Source organism: Neodiprion virginianus, chromosome 6 (genome assembly GCF_021901495.1).
Source record: "Neodiprion virginianus isolate iyNeoVirg1 chromosome 6, iyNeoVirg1.1, whole genome shotgun sequence".
Lineage (NCBI taxonomy): Eukaryota > Metazoa > Arthropoda > Insecta > Hymenoptera > Diprionidae > Neodiprion > Neodiprion virginianus.
Genome location: NC_060882.1, coordinates 19,437,917 through 19,462,605, shown reverse-complemented (window position 1 = coordinate 19,462,605; position 24,689 = coordinate 19,437,917). Strand labels below are relative to the sequence as shown.

General features: G+C 38.4%; 2 protein-coding genes across 4 annotated transcripts in view; one reads left to right on the top strand and one right to left on the bottom strand.

Moving 5' to 3' along the window:
• Positions 1-12,859: 12,859 nt before the first annotated feature.
• On the top strand, positions 12,860-16,963 carry LOC124308209 (uncharacterized). The gene is made up of 2 exons (XM_046770696.1): positions 12,860-13,129; positions 13,322-16,963. The coding sequence occupies exon 2, from the start codon at positions 13,519-13,521 to the stop codon at positions 16,450-16,452; it is 2,934 nt and encodes a 977-aa protein (XP_046626652.1). The 5' UTR covers positions 12,860-13,129; positions 13,322-13,518; the 3' UTR covers positions 16,453-16,963.
• Positions 16,450-24,689, bottom strand: part of LOC124308210 (furin-like protease 1) — a 140,524-nt gene continuing 132,284 nt past the window's right edge. The window contains exons 11-12 of one of the 3 annotated variants that reach the window (XR_006908944.1): positions 21,975-22,121; positions 18,995-19,132 (exon numbers count right to left, since the gene is read on the bottom strand). Coding sequence is in view for 1 of the 3 variants with exons in the window: in XM_046770697.1 (XP_046626653.1) it covers positions 18,672-19,132 (461 nt within the window). In the remaining 2 variants the exon portion in view is untranslated. Of the gene's footprint in view, positions 19,133-21,974; positions 22,122-24,689 lie in introns of all 3 variants that reach the window. The other 2 variants (XR_006908945.1, XM_046770697.1) reach the window with 2 other exon arrangements.

Sequence of the window (24,689 nt, the reverse complement as noted above, 5' to 3'; positions counted from 1 at the left end):
CCTTATCTCTAACACGGAGTTCTTCGTAATTCGCATTTGTTCTTGTAACCCAATGTCCTACATACGATGAGAAAAATCGAGATCCAACTTGACTGAGTCTCAAAGCCCTGTTGACATAAAAGCAGCTATTTGATAGAAATTATAGTTTATAGTTTACACAGCCCATTGCATGATATTTCATTATAAATACATATGTTTCAATGTATTTAGGAATAATTTATCAGATATACAAAGGTCATGTGCAAATAATAAATGAATTCGACCGCAGATTGATGTATTCATTGGAGCTTTATCAATAAATTTAAGCTTTGTTACTTCTCTTGTTTTATTATGGATAATTAAAAACATTTCCGACTATTCGTGCTGTGGAAGCATGGGAATTAAACCAAATGTAGCAAAAGATTAGAAACAGTGTATGTAGAGTACGGGTATTTTTCTAACAATGCAAACACGTGCCGCTAGCTTAGTTTTCACATATCTGGAATACCACGCCTTGCGAATTAGCTTTCCAGACAGAGATGAATGATGAATTTTAAGGACTGCATTATCGTTGTTGAATACTCTATGCCTCATGAGAAAAGAAAATCTGTAACGAAAAAATTGATGCACTGGATCATCGTCGACTTTAACTTTTCAAATGTCCTACCATTTTCGAACACCTCCAACCATCCTATTTACCTATATTACTAGATCAGCTATGATATGAAAAGAGAAGAATTATTCATTTCGAAATGGGATTCTATTCGACGCGCGCTCGATGTATTCCATAACATTAGTATTCATAATTATTCCAACAACTTTTCATTTGCTCTCTCGATCTTGAATTTTCAAAGGCATAGAATCGAAACGCTGTTTTAGCTAGTCGCAAGTGAAGTATCTGCGTTGGGTGGAGGAGCAGAAATGTTTTTCGAAAAGTATTCGGATGGAAAAAAATTCAGAGTAACTGCAATACATCACGGATGCGCTAATTTTGAGCGAGATGAAATGGATGCTTCGTATATGAGACAGTATTTAACGCTGCGTAGTGATTTAAAGACCTAAAAAGGTGATAGGGAAAGAAAGAACGAAGCTTCTTAACACTTCGAGTGTATTTCAACACACATTTGAAAGATAGGAGCGAAATTTTTCACCATCCAACTGTCGCAGAACGACTGCGTTATTAGCTGACCCGTTAACTGAAGGATATATATTTAGTCACCGGCTGACAATGGAAGGGCCTGGCCGCTTGAGTCTGGAATCGGCAGGAGATATAAGGTGTGTATTTCTTGTATGAAATGTGAAAACTAAAATCATTATACATCATATCATATCATCATACATCATACATCATACATCGTACATCATACATCATCATACATAGTATCAAAGTTCGAAACCATAGTTTGGATGTCGGACGTTCAGAAAGTGACGTCACCAATTCAAAATCAGCTAGCCGAATTCCTCAGTCTGGTAACAACCGCGCAGTAGAGCGGACGGATGAGAGTCGCGCTCCGCAAATTTCGAGTACTGGGTTCTCAACCTCCCGGATCCCGCGCTTCGGGTTCGCTGCGTATTTCGAGTACCGGGTTCTCAACCTCTCGGATCCCGCGCTTCGGGTCCGCTACGCGGTGAAACTCGACTTCCAGGATAAGCGCTCCGTGGTTCCTGATTCACGTTTACAATAAATTATTTCAATTCGTTTTCCGCGCAACCCCAAATTCGGTAGCTGTCAGTCCGCTAATAAAATTTCTCGACTTCCAGGATAAGCGCTCCGTGGTTCCTGATTCACGTTTACAATAAATTATTTCAATTCGTTTTCCGCGCAACCCCAAATTCGGTAGCTGTCAGTCCGCTAATAAAATTTCTCGACTTCCAGGATAAGCGCTCCGTGGTTCCTGATTCACGTTTACAATAAATTATTTCAATTCGTTTTCCGCGCAACCCCAAATTCGGTAGCTGTCAGTCCGCTAATAAAATTTCTCGACTTCCAGGACAAGCGCTCCGTGGTTCCTGATTCACGTTTACAATAAATTATTTCAATTCGTTTTCCGCGCAACCCCAAATTCGGTAGCTGTCAGTCCGCTAATAAAATTTCTCGACTTCCAGGACAAGCGCTCCGTGGTTCCTGATTCACGTTTACAATAAATTATTTCAATTCGTTTTCCGCGCAACCCCAAATTCGGTAGCTGTCAGTCCGCTAATAAAATTTCTCGACTTCCAGGACAAGCGCTCCGTGGTTCCTGATTCACGTTTACAATAAATTATTTCAATTCGTTTTCCGCGCAACCCCAAATTCGGTAGCTGTCAGTCCGCTAATAAAATTTCTCGACTTCCAGGATAAGCGCTCCGTGGTTCCTGATTCACGTTTACAATAAATTATTTCAATTCGTTTTCCGCGCAACCCCAATTTCGGTAGCTGTCAGTCCGCTAATAAAATTTCTCGACTTCCAGGATAAGCGCTCCGTGGTTCCTGATTCACGTTTACAATAAATTATTTCAATTCGTTTTCCGCGCAACCCCAAATTCGGTAGCTGTCAGTCCGCTAATAAAATTTCTCGACTTCCAGGATAAGCGCTCCGTGGTTCCTGATTCACGTTTACAATAAATTATTTCAATTCGTTTTCCGCGCAACCCCAAATTCGGTAGCTGTCAGTCCGCTAATAAAATTTCTCGACTTCCAGGATAAGCGCTCCGTGGTTCCTGATTCACGTTTACAATAAATTATTTCAATTCGTTTTCCGCGCAACCCCAATTTCGGTAGCTGTCAGTCCGCTAATAAAATTTCTCGACTTCCAGGATAAGCGCTCCGTGGTTCCTGATTCACGTTTACAATAAATTATTTCAATTCGTTTTCCGCGCAACCCCAAATTCGGTAGCTGTCAGTCCGCTAATAAAATTTCTCGACTTCCAGGATAAGCGCTCCGTGGTTCCTGATTCACGTTTACAATAAATTATTTCAATTCGTTTTCCGCGCAACCCCAAATTCGGTAGCTGTCAGTCCGCTAATAAAATTTCTCGACTTCCAGGATAAGCGCTCCGTGGTTCCTGATTCACGTTTACAATAAATTATTTCAATTCGTTTTCCGCGCAACCCCAAATTCGGTAGCTGTCAGTCCGCTAATAAAATTTCTCGACTTCCAGGATAAGCGCTCCGTGGTTCCTGATTCACGTTTACAATAAATTATTTCAATTCGTTTTCCGCGCAACCCCAATTTCGGTAGCTGTCAGTCCGCTAATAAAATTTCTCGACTTCCAGGATAAGCGCTCCGTGGTTCCTGATTCACGTTTACAATAAATTATTTCAATTCGTTTTCCGCGCAACCCCAAATTCGGTAGCTGTCAGTCCGCTAATAAAATTTCTCGACTTCCAGGATAAGCGCTCCGTGGTTCCTGATTCACGTTTACAATAAATTATTTCAATTCGTTTTCCGCGCAACCCCAATTTCGGTAGCTGTCAGTCCGCTAATAAAATTTCTCGACTTCCAGGATAAGCGCTCCGTGGTTCCTGATTCACGTTTACAATAAATTATTTCAATTCGTTTTCCGCGCAACCCCAAATTCGGTAGCTGTCAGTCCGCTAATAAAATTTCTCGACTTCCAGGATAAGCGCTCCGTGGTTCCTGATTCACGTTTACAATAAATTATTTCAATTCGTTTTCCGCGCAACCCCAAATTCGGTAGCTGTCAGTCCGCTAATAAAATTTCTCGACTTCCAGGATAAGCGCTCCGTGGTTCCTGATTCACGTTTACAATAAATTATTTCAATTCGTTTTCCGCGCAACCCCAATTTCGGTAGCTGTCAGTCCGCTAATAAAATTTCTCGACTTCCAGGATAAGCGCTCCGTGGTTCCTGATTCACGTTTACAATAAATTATTTCAATTCGTTTTCCGCGCAACCCCAAATTCGGTAGCTGTCAGTCCGCTAATAAAATTTCTCGACTTCCAGGATAAGCGCTCCGTGGTTCCTGATTCACGTTTACAATAAATTATTTCAATTCGTTTTCCGCGCAACCCCAAATTCGGTAGCTGTCAGTCCGCTAATAAAATTTCTCGACTTCCAGGATAAGCGCTCCGTGGTTCCTGATTCACGTTTACAATAAATTATTTCAATTCGTTTTCCGCGCAACCCCAAATTCGGTAGCTGTCAGTCCGCTAATAAAATTTCTCGACTTCCAGGATAAGCGCTCCGTGGTTCCTGATTCACGTTTACAATAAATTATTTCAATTCGTTTTCCGCGCAACCCCAATTTCGGTAGCTGTCAGTCCGCTAATAAAATTTCTCGACTTCCAGGATAAGCGCTCCGTGGTTCCTGATTCACGTTTACAATAAATTATTTCAATTCGTTTTCCGCGCAACCCCAAATTCGGTAGCTGTCAGTCCGCTAATAAAATTTCTCGACTTCCAGGATAAGCGCTCCGTGGTTCCTGATTCACGTTTACAATAAATTATTTCAATTCGTTTTCCGCGCAACCCCAATTTCGGTAGCTGTCAGTCCGCTAATAAAATTTCTCGACTTCCAGGATAAGCGCTCCGTGGTTCCTGATTCACGTTTACAATAAATTATTTCAATTCGTTTTCCGCGCAACCCCAAATTCGGTAGCTGTCAGTCCGCTAATAAAATTTCTCGACTTCCAGGATAAGCGCTCCGTGGTTCCTGATTCACGTTTACAATAAATTATTTCAATTCGTTTTCCGCGCAACCCCAATTTCGGTAGCTGTCAGTCCGCTAATAAAATTTCTATAACTTTACAATCTTCTCATAATCTTTTTGGTAAAATATATCGATAAAAAAATTATATTCAATCTTACACGGTATTTTTGATTTGTTCTCACGCTGAAAATATTTATTAGCATTCGAGGTATAACCTGAGGTGGTTGAAGGTGGTCGGAGGTGGACGAGGAGGAGGACGAGGAGGACGAGGATTTGTGCTGGGTGAGTAAAACACTTTTATAATATTTGATGGCAATTGTAATTATATTTCATCTGAAATATTACAAACTTGTCACGTTTACAATAAATTATTTCAATTCATTTTTCGTGCAAGCACATATTCAGTAGCTATGAATAATCTTATACAATTTATTATATTATTAATTAATTAATTAATATTCTTATAATATTTAATGGCAATTGTAATTATATTTCATCTGAAATATTACAAACTTGTCACGTTTACAATAAATTATTTCAATTCATTTTTCGTGCAAGCACATATTCAGTAGCTATGAATAATCTTATACAATTTATTACATTATTAATTAATTGATTAATTACATTAATCCTTACACAATATTTTTGATGTGTTCCTATACTAAAAATATTCATTACTATTCCAGGTATCACCCGAGGTGGTCGGAGGTGGACGAGAAGGAGGACGAGCTGGACGAGGAGGAGGCGGGGTGGGTCGTGGGAGAGGACATCTCCTCTCCTCAGAGGAGAGGAGGGGGAGGGGCAGGGAAGGGGGAGAGGTAGGCGGGGAGGGGGAAGGGAAGGGGAGGGAAGGGAAGGGAAGGGAAGGGAAGGGGAGGGAAGGGGAGGGGAGGGGAGGGAGGGAGGGAGGGCGGGAGGGCGGGAGGGCGGGAGGGCGGGAGGGCGGGAGGGAGGGAGGGCGGGAGGGAGGGAGGGAGAGAGTGGAGGATGGATGTCGATGCGAGCCGTTAGAGTTAATAGAGCAGTACACCCCCCCCTCTTGCGCCCACCCGCCCGCCCTCCCTCCCTCCCTCCCTCCCTCCCGCCCTCCCGCCCTCCCGCCCTCCCACCCCCTCCCCTTCCCACCCCTTCCCTTCCCTTCCCTTCCCTTCCCTTCCCTTCCCTTCCCCTTCCCCGCCCACCTCTCCCCCTTCCCTGCCCCTCCCCCTCCTCTCCTCTGAGGAGAGGAGATGTCCTCTCCCACGACCCACCCCTCTCCCTCCTCTCCTCTGAGGAGAGGAGAGGTCCTCTCCCACGACCCACCCCGCCTCCTCCTCGTCCACCTGGTCCTCCTCCTCGTCCAGCTCGTCCTCCTTCTCGTCCACCTCCGACCACCTCGGGTAACACCTGGAATAGTAATGAATATTTTTAGTATAGGAACACATCAAAAATATTGTGTAAGGAATAATGTAATTAATCAATTAATTAATAATGTAATAAATTGTATAAGATTATTCATAGCTACTGAATATGTGCTTGCACGAAAAATGAATTGAAATAATTTATTGTAAACGTGACAAGTTTGTAATATTTCAGATGAAATATAATTACAATTGCCATTAAATATTATAAGAATATTAATTAATTAATTAATAATATAATAAATTGTATAAGATTATTCATAGCTACTGAATATGTGCTTGCACGAAAAATGAATTGAAATAATTTATTGTAAACGTGACAAGTTTGTAATATTTCAGATGAAATATAATTACAATTGCCATCAAATATTATAAAAGTGTTTTACTCACCCAGCACAAATCCTCGTCCTCCTCGTCCTCCTCCTCGTCCACCTCCGACCACCTTCAACCACCTCAGGTTATACCTCGAATGCTAATAAATATTTTCAGCGTGAGAACAAATCAAAAATACCGTGTAAGATTGAATATAATTTTTTTATCGATATATTTTACCAAAAAGATTATGAGAAGATTGTAAAGTTATAGAAATTTTATTAGCGGACTGACAGCTACCGAAATTGGGGTTGCGCGGAAAACGAATTGAAATAATTTATTGTAAACGTGAATCAGGAACCACGGAGCGCTTATCCTGGAAGTCGAGAAATTTTATTAGCGGACTGACAGCTACCGAATTTGGGGTTGCGCGGAAAACGAATTGAAATAATTTATTGTAAACGTGAATCAGGAACCACGGAGCGCTTATCCTGGAAGTCGAGAAATTTTATTAGCGGACTGACAGCTACCGAATTTGGGGTTGCGCGGAAAACGAATTGAAATAATTTATTGTAAACGTGAATCAGGAACCACGGAGCGCTTATCCTGGAAGTCGGGAAATTTTATTAGCGGACTGACAGCTACCGAATTTGGGGTTGCGCGGAAAACGAATTGAAATAATTTATTGTAAACGTGAATCAGGAACCACGGAGCGCTTATCCTGGAAGTCGAGAAATTTTATTAGCGGACTGACAGCTACCGAATTTGGGGTTGCGCGGAAAACGAATTGAAATAATTTATTGTAAACGTGAATCAGGAACCACGGAGCGCTTGTCCTGGAAGTCGAGAAATTTTATTAGCGGACTGACAGCTACCGAATTTGGGGTTGCGCGGAAAACGAATTGAAATAATTTATTGTAAACGTGAATCAGGAACCACGGAGCGCTTGTCCTGGAAGTCGAGAAATTTTATTAGCGGACTGACAGCTACCGAATTTGGGGTTGCGCGGAAAACGAATTGAAATAATTTATTGTAAACGTGAATCAGGAACCACGGAGCGCTTGTCCTGGAAGTCGAGAAATTTTATTAGCGGACTGACAGCTACCGAATTTGGGGTTGCGCGGAAAACGAATTGAAATAATTTATTGTAAACGTGAATCAGGAACCACGGAGCGCTTATCCTGGAAGTCGAGAAATTTTATTAGCGGACTGACAGCTACCGAATTTGGGGTTGCGCGGAAAACGAATTGAAATAATTTATTGTAAACGTGAATCAGGAACCACGGAGCGCTTATCCTGGAAGTCGAGAAATTTTATTAGCGGACTGACAGCTACCGAATTTGGGGTTGCGCGGAAAACGAATTGAAATAATTTATTGTAAACGTGAATCAGGAACCACGGAGCGCTTATCCTGGAAGTCGAGTTTCACCGCGTAGCGGACCCGAAGCGCGGGATCCGAGAGGTTGAGAACCCGGTACTCGAAATACGCAGCGAACCCGAAGCGCGGGATCCGGGAGGTTGAGAACCCAGTACTCGAAATTTGCGGAGCGCGACTCTCATCCGTCCGCTCTACTGCGCGGTTGTTACCAGACTGAGGAATTCGGCTAGCTGATTTTGAATTGGTGACGTCACTTTCTGAACGTCCGACATCCAAACTATGGTTTCGAACTTTGATACTATGTATGATGATGTATGATGTACGATGTATGATGTATGATGTATGATGATATGATATGATGTATAATGATTTTAGTTTTCACATTTCATACAAGAAATACACACCTTATATCTCCTGCCGATTCCAGACTCAAGCGGCCAGGCCCTTCCATTGTCAGCCGGTGACTAAATATATATCCTTCAGTTAACGGGTCAGCTAATAACGCAGTCGTTCTGCGACAGTTGGATGGTGAAAAATTTCGCTCCTATCTTTCAAATGTGTGTTGAAATACACTCGAAGTGTTAAGAAGCTTCGTTCTTTCTTTCCCTATCACCTTTTTAGGTCTTTAAATCACTACGCAGCGTTAAATACTGTCTCATATACGAAGCATCCATTTCATCTCGCTCAAAATTAGCGCATCCGTGATGTATTGCAGTTACTCTGAATTTTTTTCCATCCGAATACTTTTCGAAAAACATTTCTGCTCCTCCACCCAACGCAGATACTTCACTTGCGACTAGCTAAAACAGCGTTTCGATTCTATGCCTTTGAAAATTCAAGATCGAGAGAGCAAATGAAAAGTTGTTGGAATAATTATGAATACTAATGTTATGGAATACATCGAGCGCGCGTCGAATAGAATCCCATTTCGAAATGAATAATTCTTCTCTTTTCATATCATAGCTGATCTAGTAATATAGGTAAATAGGATGGTTGGAGGTGTTCGAAAATGGTAGGACATTTGAAAAGTTAAAGTCGACGATGATCCAGTGCATCAATTTTTTCGTTACAGATTTTCTTTTCTCATGAGGCATAGAGTATTCAACAACGATAATGCAGTCCTTAAAATTCATCATTCATCTCTGTCTGGAAAGCTAATTCGCAAGGCGTGGTATTCCAGATATGTGAAAACTAAGCTAGCGGCACGTGTTTGCATTGTTAGAAAAATACCCGTACTCTACATACACTGTTTCTAATCTTTTGCTACATTTGGTTTAATTCCCATGCTTCCACAGCACGAATAGTCGGAAATGTTTTTAATTATCCATAATAAAACAAGAGAAGTAACAAAGCTTAAATTTATTGATAAAGCTCCAATGAATACATCAATCTGCGGTCGAATTCATTTATTATTTGCACATGACCTTTGTATATCTGATAAATTATTCCTAAATACATTGAAACATATGTATTTATAATGAAATATCATGCAATGGGCTGTGTAAACTATAAACTATAATTTCTATCAAATAGCTGCTTTTATGTCAACAGGGCTTTGAGACTCAGTCAAGTTGGATCTCGATTTTTCTCATCGTATGTAGGACATTGGGTTACAAGAACAAATGCGAATTACGAAGAACTCCGTGTTAGAGATAAGGATATTTTAGTTCAAGTATACCTATACACAGAAATCCGTATGTGAATATACTAAAACCTCTGTGTTTATTGTAAAAATCTAGTTTTAAATATGTGTATACATGTATATACGCATGCATAAGTATACATATACATATATACACATACATGTACATAAATAATAGCCAAGAAATTAGAAACACTCACAACTTGTCGCAAATAGAGTAAAACGTAAGGTTAATAATATACAAATTACACAAGCGCACCATAAAACGTGGCAAGGTTAATCCTAGTGCAGTGATTGTATAAACTGAAGAAATATACATTTACATATACGTGATATAAATTAATAGACTAGAAAAGAGTATTTAGAGAGCTTATCTAATTCCGATCTTGTCACAATAGATCATTAACATAATCAATATACGGTTAAAGCTGTATTAGCTACATTCACTATTAGAGATAATATTTTTTAGCCATTTTTGTAGTTATTTAATTTCTTGTACAACAATTTTTCAAACTTCACCGCAAAATGCCCAACGAGTTCTCGTAGTGCAAATACGAGTCCAATTACCTTACAGATGGCATTACAGTGATTTTTGCCTTCTCGCGTCGAGTTATAAATACAGAGAAATCTCAATGAGAGCTCATTTCTATAAGATTGATTGCAGTGCTATATTCGTAGCTGTACCTGATATTCTATATTATATACTGTCCTAAATTTTAAACACACAGCACAACAATGGCTGAAAACACAATGGCAAGAAGAGAGGAGCAATCTGCATCTTAATAAATCTTTTCTTCTTTATACGTAGCACAGCGATGTCACGTCGGAGAATATGTACTAGTGGATCGCTAGGTGGGCCACAGAACTGAAACATAATTATGTTGAAAATCTTCAACATCTCTTACAGAAAGTAGGTACGTTGCCAGAACTTATATACCAACAATGAATATTCATAGAGGCTATATTCATAAATACTTACAAAAGTAAGCTAGTATTTTACCCGCAATTGCTTATTACTGATAACTTGATATGATAATATCCCCTCCCGCCCCCCTCCCCTCCCCCCTCACGACCCACCCCGCCCTACTTACTTCTATTCCTATTTCTACATCTTCCCCTGATCCTACTCCTGATGCTGATTCTACTTCATCAAATATTGTAAAAATGTCAAACTCACCGAGCACGAATCCTCGTCCTCCACCTCGTCCAGCTCGACCACCTCCAACCATCGCCAACCACCTCGGGTTATACCTGGAATAGTAATAAATATTCTCAGTATAGGAACACATTAAAAATATTGTGTAAGGATTAATATAATTAATTAATTAATTAATAATATAATAAATTTCATTAGCGCATTTATATCTACTGAATTTGTGCTTGCGCGAAAAATGAATTTAAATAATTTAATGTAAACATGACAAGTTTGAAATATTTTAGATAAAATATAATTACAATTGCCATCAAATATTATAAAAGTGTTTTACTCACCGAGCACAAATCCTCAGCCACCTTCTTCTCCTAGTCTTCCTCGTCCTCCTCCTCGCCGACCTCCGACCACCTTCAACCACCGGCAACCACCTCCAACAACCACCGATAACCACCTCGGGTATGCCTGCAATAGTAATAAATATTTTCAGTATAAGAACACATCAAAAATATTGTGTAAGGATTAATATAATTAATTAATTAATTTATAACATCATGAATTCTATTAGCGCATTCATAGCTACTGAATTTGTCCTTGTGCGAAAAATGAATTGAAATACTTTGTTTTAACGTGACAAGTTTAAAAAATCTTAGATCAAATATAATTATAATTACTAGTCAAGAACCTGGACAGCCAGAACTACCGAGCGCTTGTCCTGGAAGTCTAATTCCACGAGGTAGTGGACCTGGAGCGCAAAAACTACGGAGCGCTTGTCCTGGAAGTCGAGTTTCACTAGGTAGCGGACCTGGAGCGCAGAAACTACGGAGCGCTTGTCCTGGAAGTCAAGTTCCACCAAGTAGCGGACCCGGAGCGCAGGATCGAGGAAGTAGAGAACCCGGTACTCGAAATCTGCGGAGCGCGATTCTCATCCGTCCGCTCTACTGCGCGGCTGTTTCCAGACTGAGGAATTCTGCTAGCCGATTTCAAATCGATTACGTCAAGAGAAAAAAAATTTTGGGTGACATCCGACATCCAAACTTTGGTTTCGAACTTTAATACTATGTATGATGATGTATGATGTATGATGATATGATATGATGTATAACGATCTTAGTTTTCACATTTCATACAAGAAATACACACTTTATCTCTCCTGCCGATTCCAGATTCAAGCGGCTAGGCCCTTCGATGGTCAGCCTTTAACTAAAGATATGTTCTTCAGTTAACGGGTCAGTTAATAACGCTGCCGTTTTGCGACAGTTGGACGATACGAATTATTGCTCGTACCTTTCAAATATGTGTTCAAATACACTCGAAGTTTCAAGAAGCTCTGTTCTGTCTCTACCTATCCAAAAAAAAAAATCGCCACAATCACCCTTTTAGGTCTTTAAATCAGGACACTGCGTTAAATACTGTCTCAAGTACGGAGCATTCATTTCATCTTAATCAAAATTGGCGCATCCGTGATGTATTACAGTTACTCTGAATTTTTTTCCATCCGAACATTTTTCGAAAAACAATTCTGCTTCTCTAACCCAAGTAGATACTTCACTTGCGACTAGCTAAAACAGCGTTTCGATTCTATGCCTATGAAAATTCAAGATTGAGAGAGCAAATGAAAAGTTGTTGGAATAATTATGAATATTAATGTTACAGAATACATGCTCGAGCAGGGTGACGAAGAGGACGAAGGTGTTTGGCTGAGGTCGGCGGCGGTAGCAGCCGGTTGGCGTCGGCCGGTGGCGGCAGGGGGTGGTAGGGCGTCTTCGGAAAAGGTAGGAGGTGGTAGGAGCTGATAGGTGGTGGTTGGCGGCGACTGGAGTGAGGAGGTGGTTGACGGCGTCTGGTGGTGGACGTGGTTACGCGTCGTCTTACGGGGATGATCGAGCTGATCGACATTTTTAAGTCGCAGTCAACAAGTAGTCTTTCGTACTCACTTTGTACCGACCCAATCTCAAGCTTCCATAGCGACACTACTTTGGCTGCTACGAATGTCGGCGCGAGCCCGTCAGGCAGAGTCGATAGAGCAGAACCCTCCCATGCTCCCAGGCCCACCTGGGCCTACCTGTCCTTCAAAAACTGGTCACAAAAATTTACCCAGGGGTATCCGTCTGTATATTTTTCAGTCAACGAATTTGCACAAGCTCGCGCCTGTTTGACATCTGCGGGACACACGTTTAATAAAAGCATCACGCTCTCACTGATTAAACAATAATTCTTCCAAATCATTAAATGGCAGACATTATCGAACGTTAGGTGAAAGGTCACGTGAAGCATCAAGTAGTTTATCTTTCACTTCCAACTACAGTTACGGATCAGCACAGTTATCATCGGCAGTTAACAACGGATTGTTATCCCTGAGGGATAACCCCTCTTTACTCTTACCAACTAAGTTCGTATCCACATTTGAGCTTTTTACCGTACTGCCGTTTCTTTTTGACCTTAGCGACACATCTGGCATCATTCAAAACTTAAAAAGCAATGGCGCAAGACTTTACCAGCGATTAAGGGATAACAGTCTAATATTGACATTGCAATAGATTGTTAGAACTGAATTCTGCGGATTAGAGGAATATGCACTTTCTTCACAATTAACCAGTCATAGCAGTAAACAAGGTAAGTTTGCTGGCTCGTCGAAGCTGCACGTTCACCGAGCGCTTCTCCATGGTCTTCACAGCGATTAAACAAGCAACTTTCAATCTATTTAACCTAACCTAATTTATGATAGTGAAATATAATTTGTTCCTATTTTAGTTCAAATAAATGACATAATATGATTATTTACTCATTTTCATAATTTTGTTATAGAACGAAGGTGGACATGCATTCAACACCAAAGACCTATTCGGTTTCTCACCAATGTCAATAAGTAATTTAAACAAGTTAAGAGTGGCATCGTTATCGTCAATAGTAAGCAGGGATTAGCTAATGGGACAGAGTTGTTCATATATGCAACCTGAGAACCAATTCATTGGGATCCTCTGCTGAGAGACAAAACAGTAACAATGGGTGATCAGCAGATACTTGTCGGACATAAAAAACCCTCAGAGGTACAAAAAACTTACTTTGGACAAAAACCAGTTACTCCTAAAAAAGTAAGAGTCCTTCCTCAGTGTACTCTCAAAGATATGATATACAAAGCCTTGGAGACATCATCTAATCTGAGAGGAATCAGACCCAGGGATATAAAGAAGTTTATCGATGTAAAATACAATATAAGCCTTGACTCTCAGCATATTCTCAAGGCTATACAAGCAGGCATTACTAATGGTGAAATTTTACAAATAAAAAGAAATGGATCAAAAGTTCCTGTCAGACGCTACAGATTATCGAAATACACAAAACCAAAAGTTCATTGTGCAGCACAGAAGAATAAGACCCCGGTACCCTCAGTGAAATCTATAAATTTCAATGAACAAAGAAAAAACAAAACAACTGATACTGAAGCCATGGATAAAATGATATTCGGTGAAGTTAAAATGGAGACCGATGAAGAATTGGAACTGGCTCAAATTGTTGATCGCAATGTTTATTTGGTAGACAATTGGTCTGAAATTAACTCGCTAAAATATGTACAACCTGTAAATGCTCAGAAACCAAAACCCATTAATCGGATAATAAATGCACAGCCTGCTAATGATCAGAGACTGGAATCAAAAGTCCAGATAAAAAATAGCAGCAGATTATTCAACACAGGTTCAAATGGTATCGACGCAGCTGAAATAGATTCTATGATATCACATGCTTTGCATTCGCCGCCAAATTCAAGCGGCATTCTCCTTAACGAGATAGTTGAATTTCTCGGCAAACATTATGGTATTGATGAACAGCGTTCATTACCGTACATTCAGGGGTATCTGAAATACAGCGTTAAGAAAGGAGTTCTGTTCAAAAACGGCAATAGGTATAAAAAGACTCGCACTGTGGGCAAGATTGATTCATACTCATCTACACAAATACATGCTGAAAGCAATATCGTCGATGTAACCACAAATCGAGAAACAGGTGCTTATAATCATCTGGCAATTAATGCAGTAAATTTTCCTGCAAATGCCGTTTATTTACCAGAATTTAAATTAGAACCAGAAGACAGAGAAATCGAATCACGTTCAGAACCATTATTGGATGGCAAAGAATTGCAACTAGTTAGGACTAATAATGTTATCCAGTCAAATGAAAAAAAAAGGAGGGCAGCAAATATTACAAAATGCAAATTTCAGGTGAAAAGTAAGAATTTGCCAGCAAAACATTGCGTTTCTACCATTGAACCAATGAAAAAGAGATCACTCACAGGGATTGCTGCACAATGCAATATTCAACTGGGTAAAAAAAAGCTGGAACAGTTTACTGGTGTAAATATTATGTCGGCCCAGTTTATCGAAGTAGAAGACTTATTTATCAAACAAGAATTGGCCGATGAAGAAGCAAATGAAGAATCCTCCACTTCATTTGGAGAACATGGAACGAGGGTTGAAAATTGGATACAGCAGGGATACAGCAATTTTAGGATTGAACAGGCTTCATCATACAACGGAACTTACAAACAGAGTGTAAACAAATCTCGTTCTACAGGATATGACGATTTTCAAATATACAGAGTACAACAGCAAAAGAAAAATACTGCCAAATCTTTATCCGAAATGAGTGAAAAACCTTTATTCACACGAGAAATGTTGGAAATGATAAGTAACTTCAACCCTCACAGTATTTCTAAAGAGTCGATGTTCAGTATAGATGAAATACGTGAGTATATCTCTTGGTGTCCAATGTCATTCGTGGATAATCAAGACGCGTCAATGGCGGATCTCTTTTGGAAACAGGTTGAACTGGAGAATAATGTTTCGTGCCTGAGGCTAACAAGTAATGAAGTTACGAGTAGCGATAGTCTGGATTGCAGGGCATGCGGATTCCAGTTGAAATTTGGCGTATCATACTGCAATACCTGTCTTCTGCACGTTGAAAATACGATGAGAAATTGTAATATTTGCCACCTGATTTGCAATCGCGGGGATGTTTTTTACAAACACTTTATATGGGAGCATACACCGCTGTTGCATGAAATAAACCAAGTTCCTCCATCTCCAGCCATTGATAATATACAGAAGTTATTGAATACACTAGTTAAAAACAATCTGTTTCGATGCAGGCTATGTGCTTTTTCGACAAATAGAATACAGGTGTTTGACGTTCATTTAATTGATTATCATACTTTAAAACAGACTGTATTTCCACAACTACCAGAAGTATCTGAACCTGAAAACGTGTTCATCTTTCGAGACGAAGTCACAAACACCTGCTGTCACAAATGTAAGGAATGCGATTTCATGTGTAACAGAAGGGAATTCATGGTTCAACACATTCTTGATGGACATATTATTGGGGAGGATGAATCTTATGAGGATTGGTTCTTCAGGATTAGCAATTATGAAGAAAGGATGATTAATCAGAAACCTAGGAGAGATGCGGCAGATTTGAAAATTTATTCTGGTCTCTGCGATGTGTGTGGAAAATTTTTCAATAACGTGTTACATCACATAGAACGGCATCGTCTAAATTTTAAACAGAACAATATTCAAGATCGAGACAACACTGTATTAAATACTGTAAAAGAATCAACCTCATTTACTAATGGTGTACTTACATACTCAAAGCAGCCACGGAAGAAGAAGAAGTCACTCAATCCAGTTTTATGTTATATCTGTGGAAAGATTTTATGTGGCACACACACGTTTCACCAACACATGCGTATCCACACTACTGTGATGTACGACTGCAATGTATGTGGAAAACAGTTCAACAGACAGAGTAACCTGATTACACACAGGCGGGTTCACACGCGTGAAAAGCCATTTGAATGCGATATATGCAAGATGGTATTTGGATATAAATGCAGTATCAAGGGACACATTGAAAATGTCCATTCGGAAACTGTTAAGTAAAGATAAACTGTGAATCATTTATTAATATCAATACAGCCATAACCACCATATATTATGTACGTCAGTTTTTTCATCTGCAATTTTGCAGATGCAAATTGGAATTTTCATCGACAATTTAGGAGTAATACATAAATTCATTCATCATTCATCTTATCGATGAAAAAAATTTCAAAATGCTTGACTTTACAAACTATGTAACATGTTCATAGTACATGTAACAAGTACATTGTATTGATGCATCTATTCTTCACTGCAGGATCGGAAATTTTTTTAATTCTGTACGCTTTAAGTGTCTTGTTAATCCTCATATGATATATAAACTGAAAGTTGATTAGTTATTTGTAAACGTACTTCTCCATGTTAACAAATCTACGATTTTATGGAAAATATTATTCTTGTTGTTTATTATATCTTAATTTTAAGTATTTCTACTCGTGTACGAAATAAGTGATTGCTTGGTCCAAGTGATCCGGATGTACTGTGATTTAGTAATATAAAATCATTTCTTAAACTGGATTTTCACATGGTAATTTACTGTCCGCTGTTAAACGGAATCATACGTAATTCCTGTATTTATTCGTACGGTCAACGACCTGTGAACTAAAATGAAGGTAGGCATTGCTGAAACGGTGTCAAAATTACAATACCAAATTACAACATTTTCGGTAATTTGTATATTATATTGTTTGAAACTCGGACATCACAGTTGAATAATAGTAAATAGACTGTAACATCAATTGTTTAGCCATGATCAGATGGAAAGAAAACTGAAAATCTTACTTTACCCTACCTGTCCTGGGCTTGTTATTCCAATGTAATCCTTGAAATCGGATTCTGCGATTTAGGACCCAACTCCGTCATAATTGACTCAGTGACGATGTCGAATATCTAGAATTAGCTTAGGGTTATTTTTTGGATTGAATTGAGTTGACATCCGTTCATGTGATATATTTCACTATTAATCTGTTGCTTTATGTACATATTTAGTTATTATCCCTCTCGGCTTGATTCGATTTTATTGTACATATGTAAAATACAAACGCGTCTAAGTATAAAATTCGGAATGTTTTCGAGAGGGAGAAAATTGAAATTGTATAAATACATGTTACTGTTTGCACAAAAAATTTATCGCTCAATGTTGTAGGAGGAATAATTCGGTAGCTTTGAGGCTTAATCGTACTTACAAAAAACCGAAGGGTTTTTAGTAGAAAATATATGCTATTGAAGCATTAAAATTGAATGCGAAGGTTTAAACATTTTCGCTATTTTACCAGTCAAAATATTTTAACATCATCTCAAGTAACTTGAACATGTTAATTAAAGTATATTGCCGTGATTGCCACAGTTAACTATACTTTTACAGTCTAGCATGTAAATTCATTTAATATATTTTTCTCTCTCTTATAACAGGCACATGCATATTTTTAAATCACTTATCCGTTAAGCATAATCCTAATTTTCATATTAAGGTGACCTTAAAATAATTTGTGCACCATGATGAAATTGACGGGTAGTGTGCAGTTTGGATAACAAGAAGAGTAAGCGTAATATCATATAATTATGGAAATATTGATAAAGTTCCCGGAATCATTTTATAATATGCAAATATGCACGTCTTGGAACATTTGATTTTTCCTAGAAGTACTTAGCTATTCTATACTTAAGACTCTAACAGCTCTCACAACCTGTAAGTATCATATAGAGGGTATCATATATATAACGTAACAATATAAAAGTATCAAGGAACAACCTCTTTTTACTTCACAGGTAACAGTCTCTTCGTATATTCAGTTAACTGCATTTATAACGATAGTACCCTCGACAATTCTTTTTAAAACTAATTGCTTAGACTATTAGTAAGATAATTACTCAAAACTATCTAGCAAAGAGGGAAGCAAAAGAGAGAGAGAGAGAAAAATTATTCCTAACTTTGTTTAATGTATTATCACAACCTAATTAGTTACAGACTAAGCTAGTCTAAGGACTGAAGCTTCGATCAATTGTTGAATATTTGCCACACGGTATTCTTATAATAATACTAACTAACGAGTTATTACACTTATGTATCTAGGCATGTTTCGAAACTTTATTATACAGGATAGATATAGGTATATTGGCTTTAACAACTGCGTTGAAAAATTTGTAAAATCGAAAGCACGAGAAGACAAGCGGAAGATGTCGCGTCATCCGTCGCTTCTCTCACGATTATCAGCGGCTAGTCAGTCGCTGTCAGACAAATACGAGTCTTGCGGCAAGACCGACTTATGCGCGTCATCTTTTGGCACCGCGCCGCCGGTTTCATAAGCGACTTTGCTGTAGGCATATTCCTTGGAGTCTTGCTTCCTGACGTACCAAATAACGCAAAAGTACACGCCGAGTCCCGTTAACGTCACCAAGTTCAATACGAACAGAATGAACATGCGGTAAAACCACTTCGTGGAGTGGAGGTTCGACGTGAGGGACGTTAGGACGCAGTGGGTCGAACCCCCGGATCTGTACGGCGTCGCGTCCTCGAGACAGGAAGTGCACTCGTAATCCGCTGGTCCTGAGCATCCCGCGCAGGTGTAATGACACGGGGCGCAAACACTGCTCATCTTGTTTTCGTTCGATATTGCATAAGTCTTTGAGGGGCATTGGCTGACGCACCCGTCGTCCAAGAGGAACCACCCCTTCCGACACTCTGGAACGATATCAGAATATCGATTAGTATACTTCTTCGTAATTTCCGGCTCGTCGACGGTCAAAGCAACCAAACGATAACAGTAACAATAGTAGTAATACCAATAATACCATTGGTACATTTTTCCAATTATAATAGTTACGGGATTTGTAAAACAGTTTCTTTAACTGCATATCGATCAAATCATTCACATTCTATAATCGATTGATTTCTATGCGCATAGGAAAATAGTAAAATCCACTAGGCGATGGGGTGAATTGGACGTGAACGATGGAGCATAAGGAAAGAAAATGTCTATTTTGGCACCGAGTGATAAATTAGTAGACCTTGAAAAACAAGTAGTGATATTCTTTTAGGGTAATAATAGTCAGTTTCGATAGTTATTATGCTCATTATATCTCAGTTTTATTCCAATAATTGAAATATTGTGTCCCGATAGGTTTTTTCCTGTTGAAACTAAGTATTGGAATCGTGTGCAAAGTGACAGATTTACACAGTAAGCATAGGTATAAAATTCTGTGAATGGATACGCAATGCTGTCTGTTCAATCTGTCGCTATCTTTGTGCCTCTTTTTCCGATTATTAACTGGTATGTTATATGAGTGGTCTACTACTACATATATTTTACTATATTTTCAGATTATGACCCCCTTTCCGGATAAATGATTATTTTTTTTTTGCGTTTTGAAGTCCAATCAACGATTTTTTGAGGTTTATTCACTTGACACTTGGGGTCCAAAATCAACGGTTTTTCCAGATTCACTTTTAAAGAGCTAACTACGTGTATACAATCTGAATACTATTATTAGATAACTTGTTCGTCTGGTTTTGTCAATTTCTTCCTATTCGTGAAAGGTATTTTTATTGTATATTTAACATGTCGCGTAGCTTCAGTTGTTTCTTTTTCGATATTAAATTAATGTGGCTGTCATTTGTCAGTAATCATAAGTACTTGAAACGTAGTCTAAACTTCTTAGGTCTCAAATTCATTAACCTTGAATCAAATAATTCCACATATGCATTATATCACATAAAAAATCACTTGATTTATATAACCGTTCCACTAATACGAATCTAAAGACACGCCGCCGTTATTATGCGGTCTGAAATAGTTGTACATCTATATATGACAATACAAGAATAATTAATACGAGAAGCATTTAGAACGGAAAGCAGTTTGTAATTCGAATAACAGACTAAAACGGTGCAGTGACTAATTACGTTTAGATTTTCACAGGCATAAATTATTCATTGCAAAGCATAAAGTTCTTATAGTGTATGTGTGTATATATATATGTAATTAATTAATATACATGACAATTAATACAATCATAATGAGAAGCTTCATAAGCTATAATATGTATATGCAAAATAGAAAGACACAAAAATGCAACGAAAAATTGCTAACACATATGACCCAAAAGTTTTAAAGCAATATACGGTAATAATGTTCGAACCGAACTCTACAAGGGAAGTTACACAAATATATAAAAACGTCTGCCCTTCAACATTTTTAATTTTGTTAATCATTTTTTATGCAACTGTCCCAACTTTGAAACAATACCCTGAATTTTTCAGTTTTTTTTTATTCCACCGGTTAATTATTTATAAATATGAAACGTAATTTTGAGATAGACTATTCTTAAAATTGTCAAAAACATTTTGAAAACTGTATTTTCGATTCCCAACAGTTCAGGATTGGGACCCTGATCGCCAATTGTCTTGCAACAACTTTGTCAATACTTTAAATTGCTTTGATTAAGTGAAACATTGTTTAAACGGTCGGAAAATTCTTAAAAAATTGTTAAAACTTTTTTCTTGCACTTTGTGTTCACTATGACCGGTTCCATGATGGAGCGATTTGAAAAATAAAAGTTTTGAGAATTTTTTGAGAATTCTCAGACCTTTTAGACAATGTTTCAGTTGATAAAAAAAATGTATAGCGATAACAAAAAATCAGCTCATTATGGGCGCGATTTGGAAATGTTCGGAGTAGAAAATCCAGTTTTTGAGAATTTAAAGAATGATCGATTTCAAAATCTCTTTAAATATTTATAAATAATTAACTGGTTCGACAAAAAGGCAGAAAAAATTCAGTGCACTGTTTAAGAATTGGGACAATTGCGTGAAAAATTTTGAACAAAATCAAAAATGGTGACGGTCGGATGATGATCGGGTTCGCACGGAATTCCCCATATACAGTTGGACGCGTATACAATAATTAGAACAGTTGGTGGATATCAAAGTATTTCAATGAAGATTGTCATTATCAGGGCAGCATTGTTAATTACATACCATAATTACATTCAGGTATTCGTTACGGGCACGGAAAATTCAGTCGATACATTGAATACTTTTTCGAAATAACCTTCTGGCTCACAGATCACGCTATATATAATAAAGATTATATGCCGCAATTTGTTGCCTATTGCATTTATATTTCAGTTACAATATACCAGTAGCATTGACTTGTTAAACGTTCTTGAAAAAAATATCGGAGAAAATAACATATAAATACTCCGTGAAGTAGGAAAAATCTCTTGCTATAATCCTGGCACATTAAATGACAATGAAACGCCAGCAATCCGGTTGTAAATTATTATTATGTTTTTTTTTTTTTTTAGTTAAACAGGTATAATCAGTGTTTAGACTTGGTGCAAAATGATAAATTAGCATCGGTAAAGCATTCAAGTATAGTCGATAGTCAACATCTATGTGTAAAACTGAAAGTGGTGTAAGAGAATTAGATGCACAGAAAGATAGATCGACAGGTGTTCAGAAGGTATAGGGTTACTCGTAGAGTGACATTAGATTCATTCGAGTTGTAGAATGAGAGACTCACCGTGCCGGTGAAGCGGTCTAGGATGGGTCAGTTTGGTTGCAGACGCGTTGGACGTGGTGGGTCGTAAGCTGAAAATTCCACAGCACATCGCCGTCGGTGACTCGACCGGAGGGAACCTAAATCTCAGTCAGCTATGGAGTAACGAAACTACAAAAAACTATGCTGTAACTTGATCGATCGTAGGCTCACTTCGTCTCAATACCAGCTGATAATCGCGAGTGAGAAATTTGATAAATTAACAACTTTGCATCGCCATCAAGTTCGCGAGATTTATCTCTGACGTTTGACCGAACTATGTGGGTGGGATTTTTAGTTATAGTTTCATTACTCCGTTGTATGGGTTTATAATGTAAACTAGGACAGGGAAAATGAGTCAAAGAACAAAAAAAAAGAAAAATTGAAAAAAAAAAAAAACAAAATGGACAAATGGAGCCGGTTCTGCAAGTAGGGAACCTAGAAATTCAAAATGCAAGTACGTGAGTTGATTGTGAGTGGTGAATTTTATAAGCGGAGAGTAATCTCGGGGATTCGCTAATATCTGTCGGATTCCGTATTTTCTAGGGGTGTTGCAAGATCAAAGAACTGTGCAAGAAATAGACGATACCTCCGCTACCGTATATCTCGTCGTGATATCATTATTCTCTGTTACTTTCCATGCCTTTAGCTTTGAGTGTGATATTCTACAGGGATACAAGTCGTATTAAAAAAAGACGAATGAACCAGTGCAGTTTTTAACAAGGAATTGAAAAGTATATTTTTATACGTACATAGAGATTGCAGCAAAAATTGCCGGATATATTTACAACAGATTGCCCGTTACGATATAAGGTGTTTCGGAAAACGAGGGATTTGAGTGAACGACGATCATGCATTTAGTGAACTGGATACAATTCCTTAGCTTACGTAGTTCCGTTTGTGAAATGACTGTTCTAATTATCTAATCTATCTCCGCGTTTTCGCAGCGTATGTATGAATGATTAAAAAAGAAACCAGTCGGATTATAATCGGTATTTTTTAAAAAGCCTGCATGCAACCCGTGCAAGGAATTGCCGAAGAGCCTCTTCAACAAGTTGAAAAATAAGAAATGTTAGTTTTGAAAATTTCAGCTTAAAGATTGATTTTATAATTGAATCGAGCCGTTCGTTGCGAAAGTGGTTAATTTCTCGGTATCCCACGAAATTTCGACATTAACCGCGGGTCAAACTTTGACGTAAAATCGGTTCGAGCCACTTCACAGCCAACGGCTAAATTGATGCGTATAATACAGCAGAGAAAGAGAAAGAGCTTTTCGTTGCGTTAAGCTCATTGTTAGAATAAATGTGTTGATACTTGTGAGCGACAAGAGGATTGCTGAAAGATTACCTGTAAAATGAGCGTTGCATGATTCGATGGTTAAATTATTAAGCAGAAAACAAGTATATTCAATTACATAATTTTCACACAGCCGTGTCCAGTGCAGAATTTTTACGCGACGAGCTCTTCGTCTGTTGTGCCAATAAATTTGCAGCGTCAATTGCGCGGTACGTAAAATGCGATATTCACCGAATGTGCAAAAATGTTTAAAGCGCGTTTTAGCTTGTCGCGTATAAAGACTGCACGATGCGTATGATAAATTGTATTTGCCCCTCCACCGACATTCGCAGTATCACTTTCATCAGACTTCTTTCGGGATACAATTTTACAAAGTAAGCGGAAAGTTGACCAACCACCTCTTACCCCACGTGCACAAGGACATTCTCACTCCCTTCGTCGTTATACTCCAGGAGAACGAGACCTGCATGTAAGAACTCGCAACATCGTTACTCGAGTTTTAATCCCAGTGATATACAATATATCACTCTGACATATTACAATCGTGCACACGTCCATACGCGAACAATTTGTCAAGTTCCACGAGAGAGATACACTTTCACCCCAAGGGTTACACTCCGTTTACCCTCGTCTCTGTGAAAACGCTGACTCATCCTTCGGATTTCAATAATAACACATACGTGATGTAGGGTAGGATGCATAATTGTACTAGGAGCCCGAAATGTTGCTATAAATATTTTTTTTTTTTTTTTTGATTTTGCAGATGTAAATTAGAATGGGTTAGAAACGGTGAAAAAATTACGGAAAAAAAACCAGAACGACGATGCATCAATCAATCGATAAAATGGAAATATTGTGCAACAATTGGTATTCAATTTTTGTCTCGTATTTTTTTTTTTTGTTTTTTTTTTTTAATTCATCCATGATATACAAATTTTCATAATCGTATTAATAATTGTAATAGTTTAATTAGTTATGCAATATATTATATTATTTATATATATATTTTCGGCTTTTCGAGCACCGCGGATGCGATCGTTGTTTCGTAACTCGTTCGACATACTCTCGGCACATATACATATTATTGTGTATGAAGAAAGAATTTTCTGCCTACCTGCGATGCGGGGAAATATTTTTCAACTGCAGGATACTTAACGCGCGATTATATAAATACATAGTCGAGCGTTTCCACCAATTTACGATTCCATTTATAGTAGGTGTTTCTTTTGCCCTGTAAGTATATAATATTCTGTCGAACGCGCAACGCGCATGCGCCGTGTTCGAATCGAACGCCGTTCACCGGCGTTCTTTTTTCCACTTCCCGTTTTTCTTTTAGTTTAAATTTTACGTTATAACTTAAGATATGTCGCCCTCCAAGCAAAGATACATTACAATACATATACA

Excerpts from the sequence above, each read along its gene's own strand:
- LOC124308209 (XM_046770696.1), top strand. The coding sequence starts at position 13,519 with ATGGGTGATCAGCAGATACTTGTCGGACATAAAAAACCCTCAGAGGTA.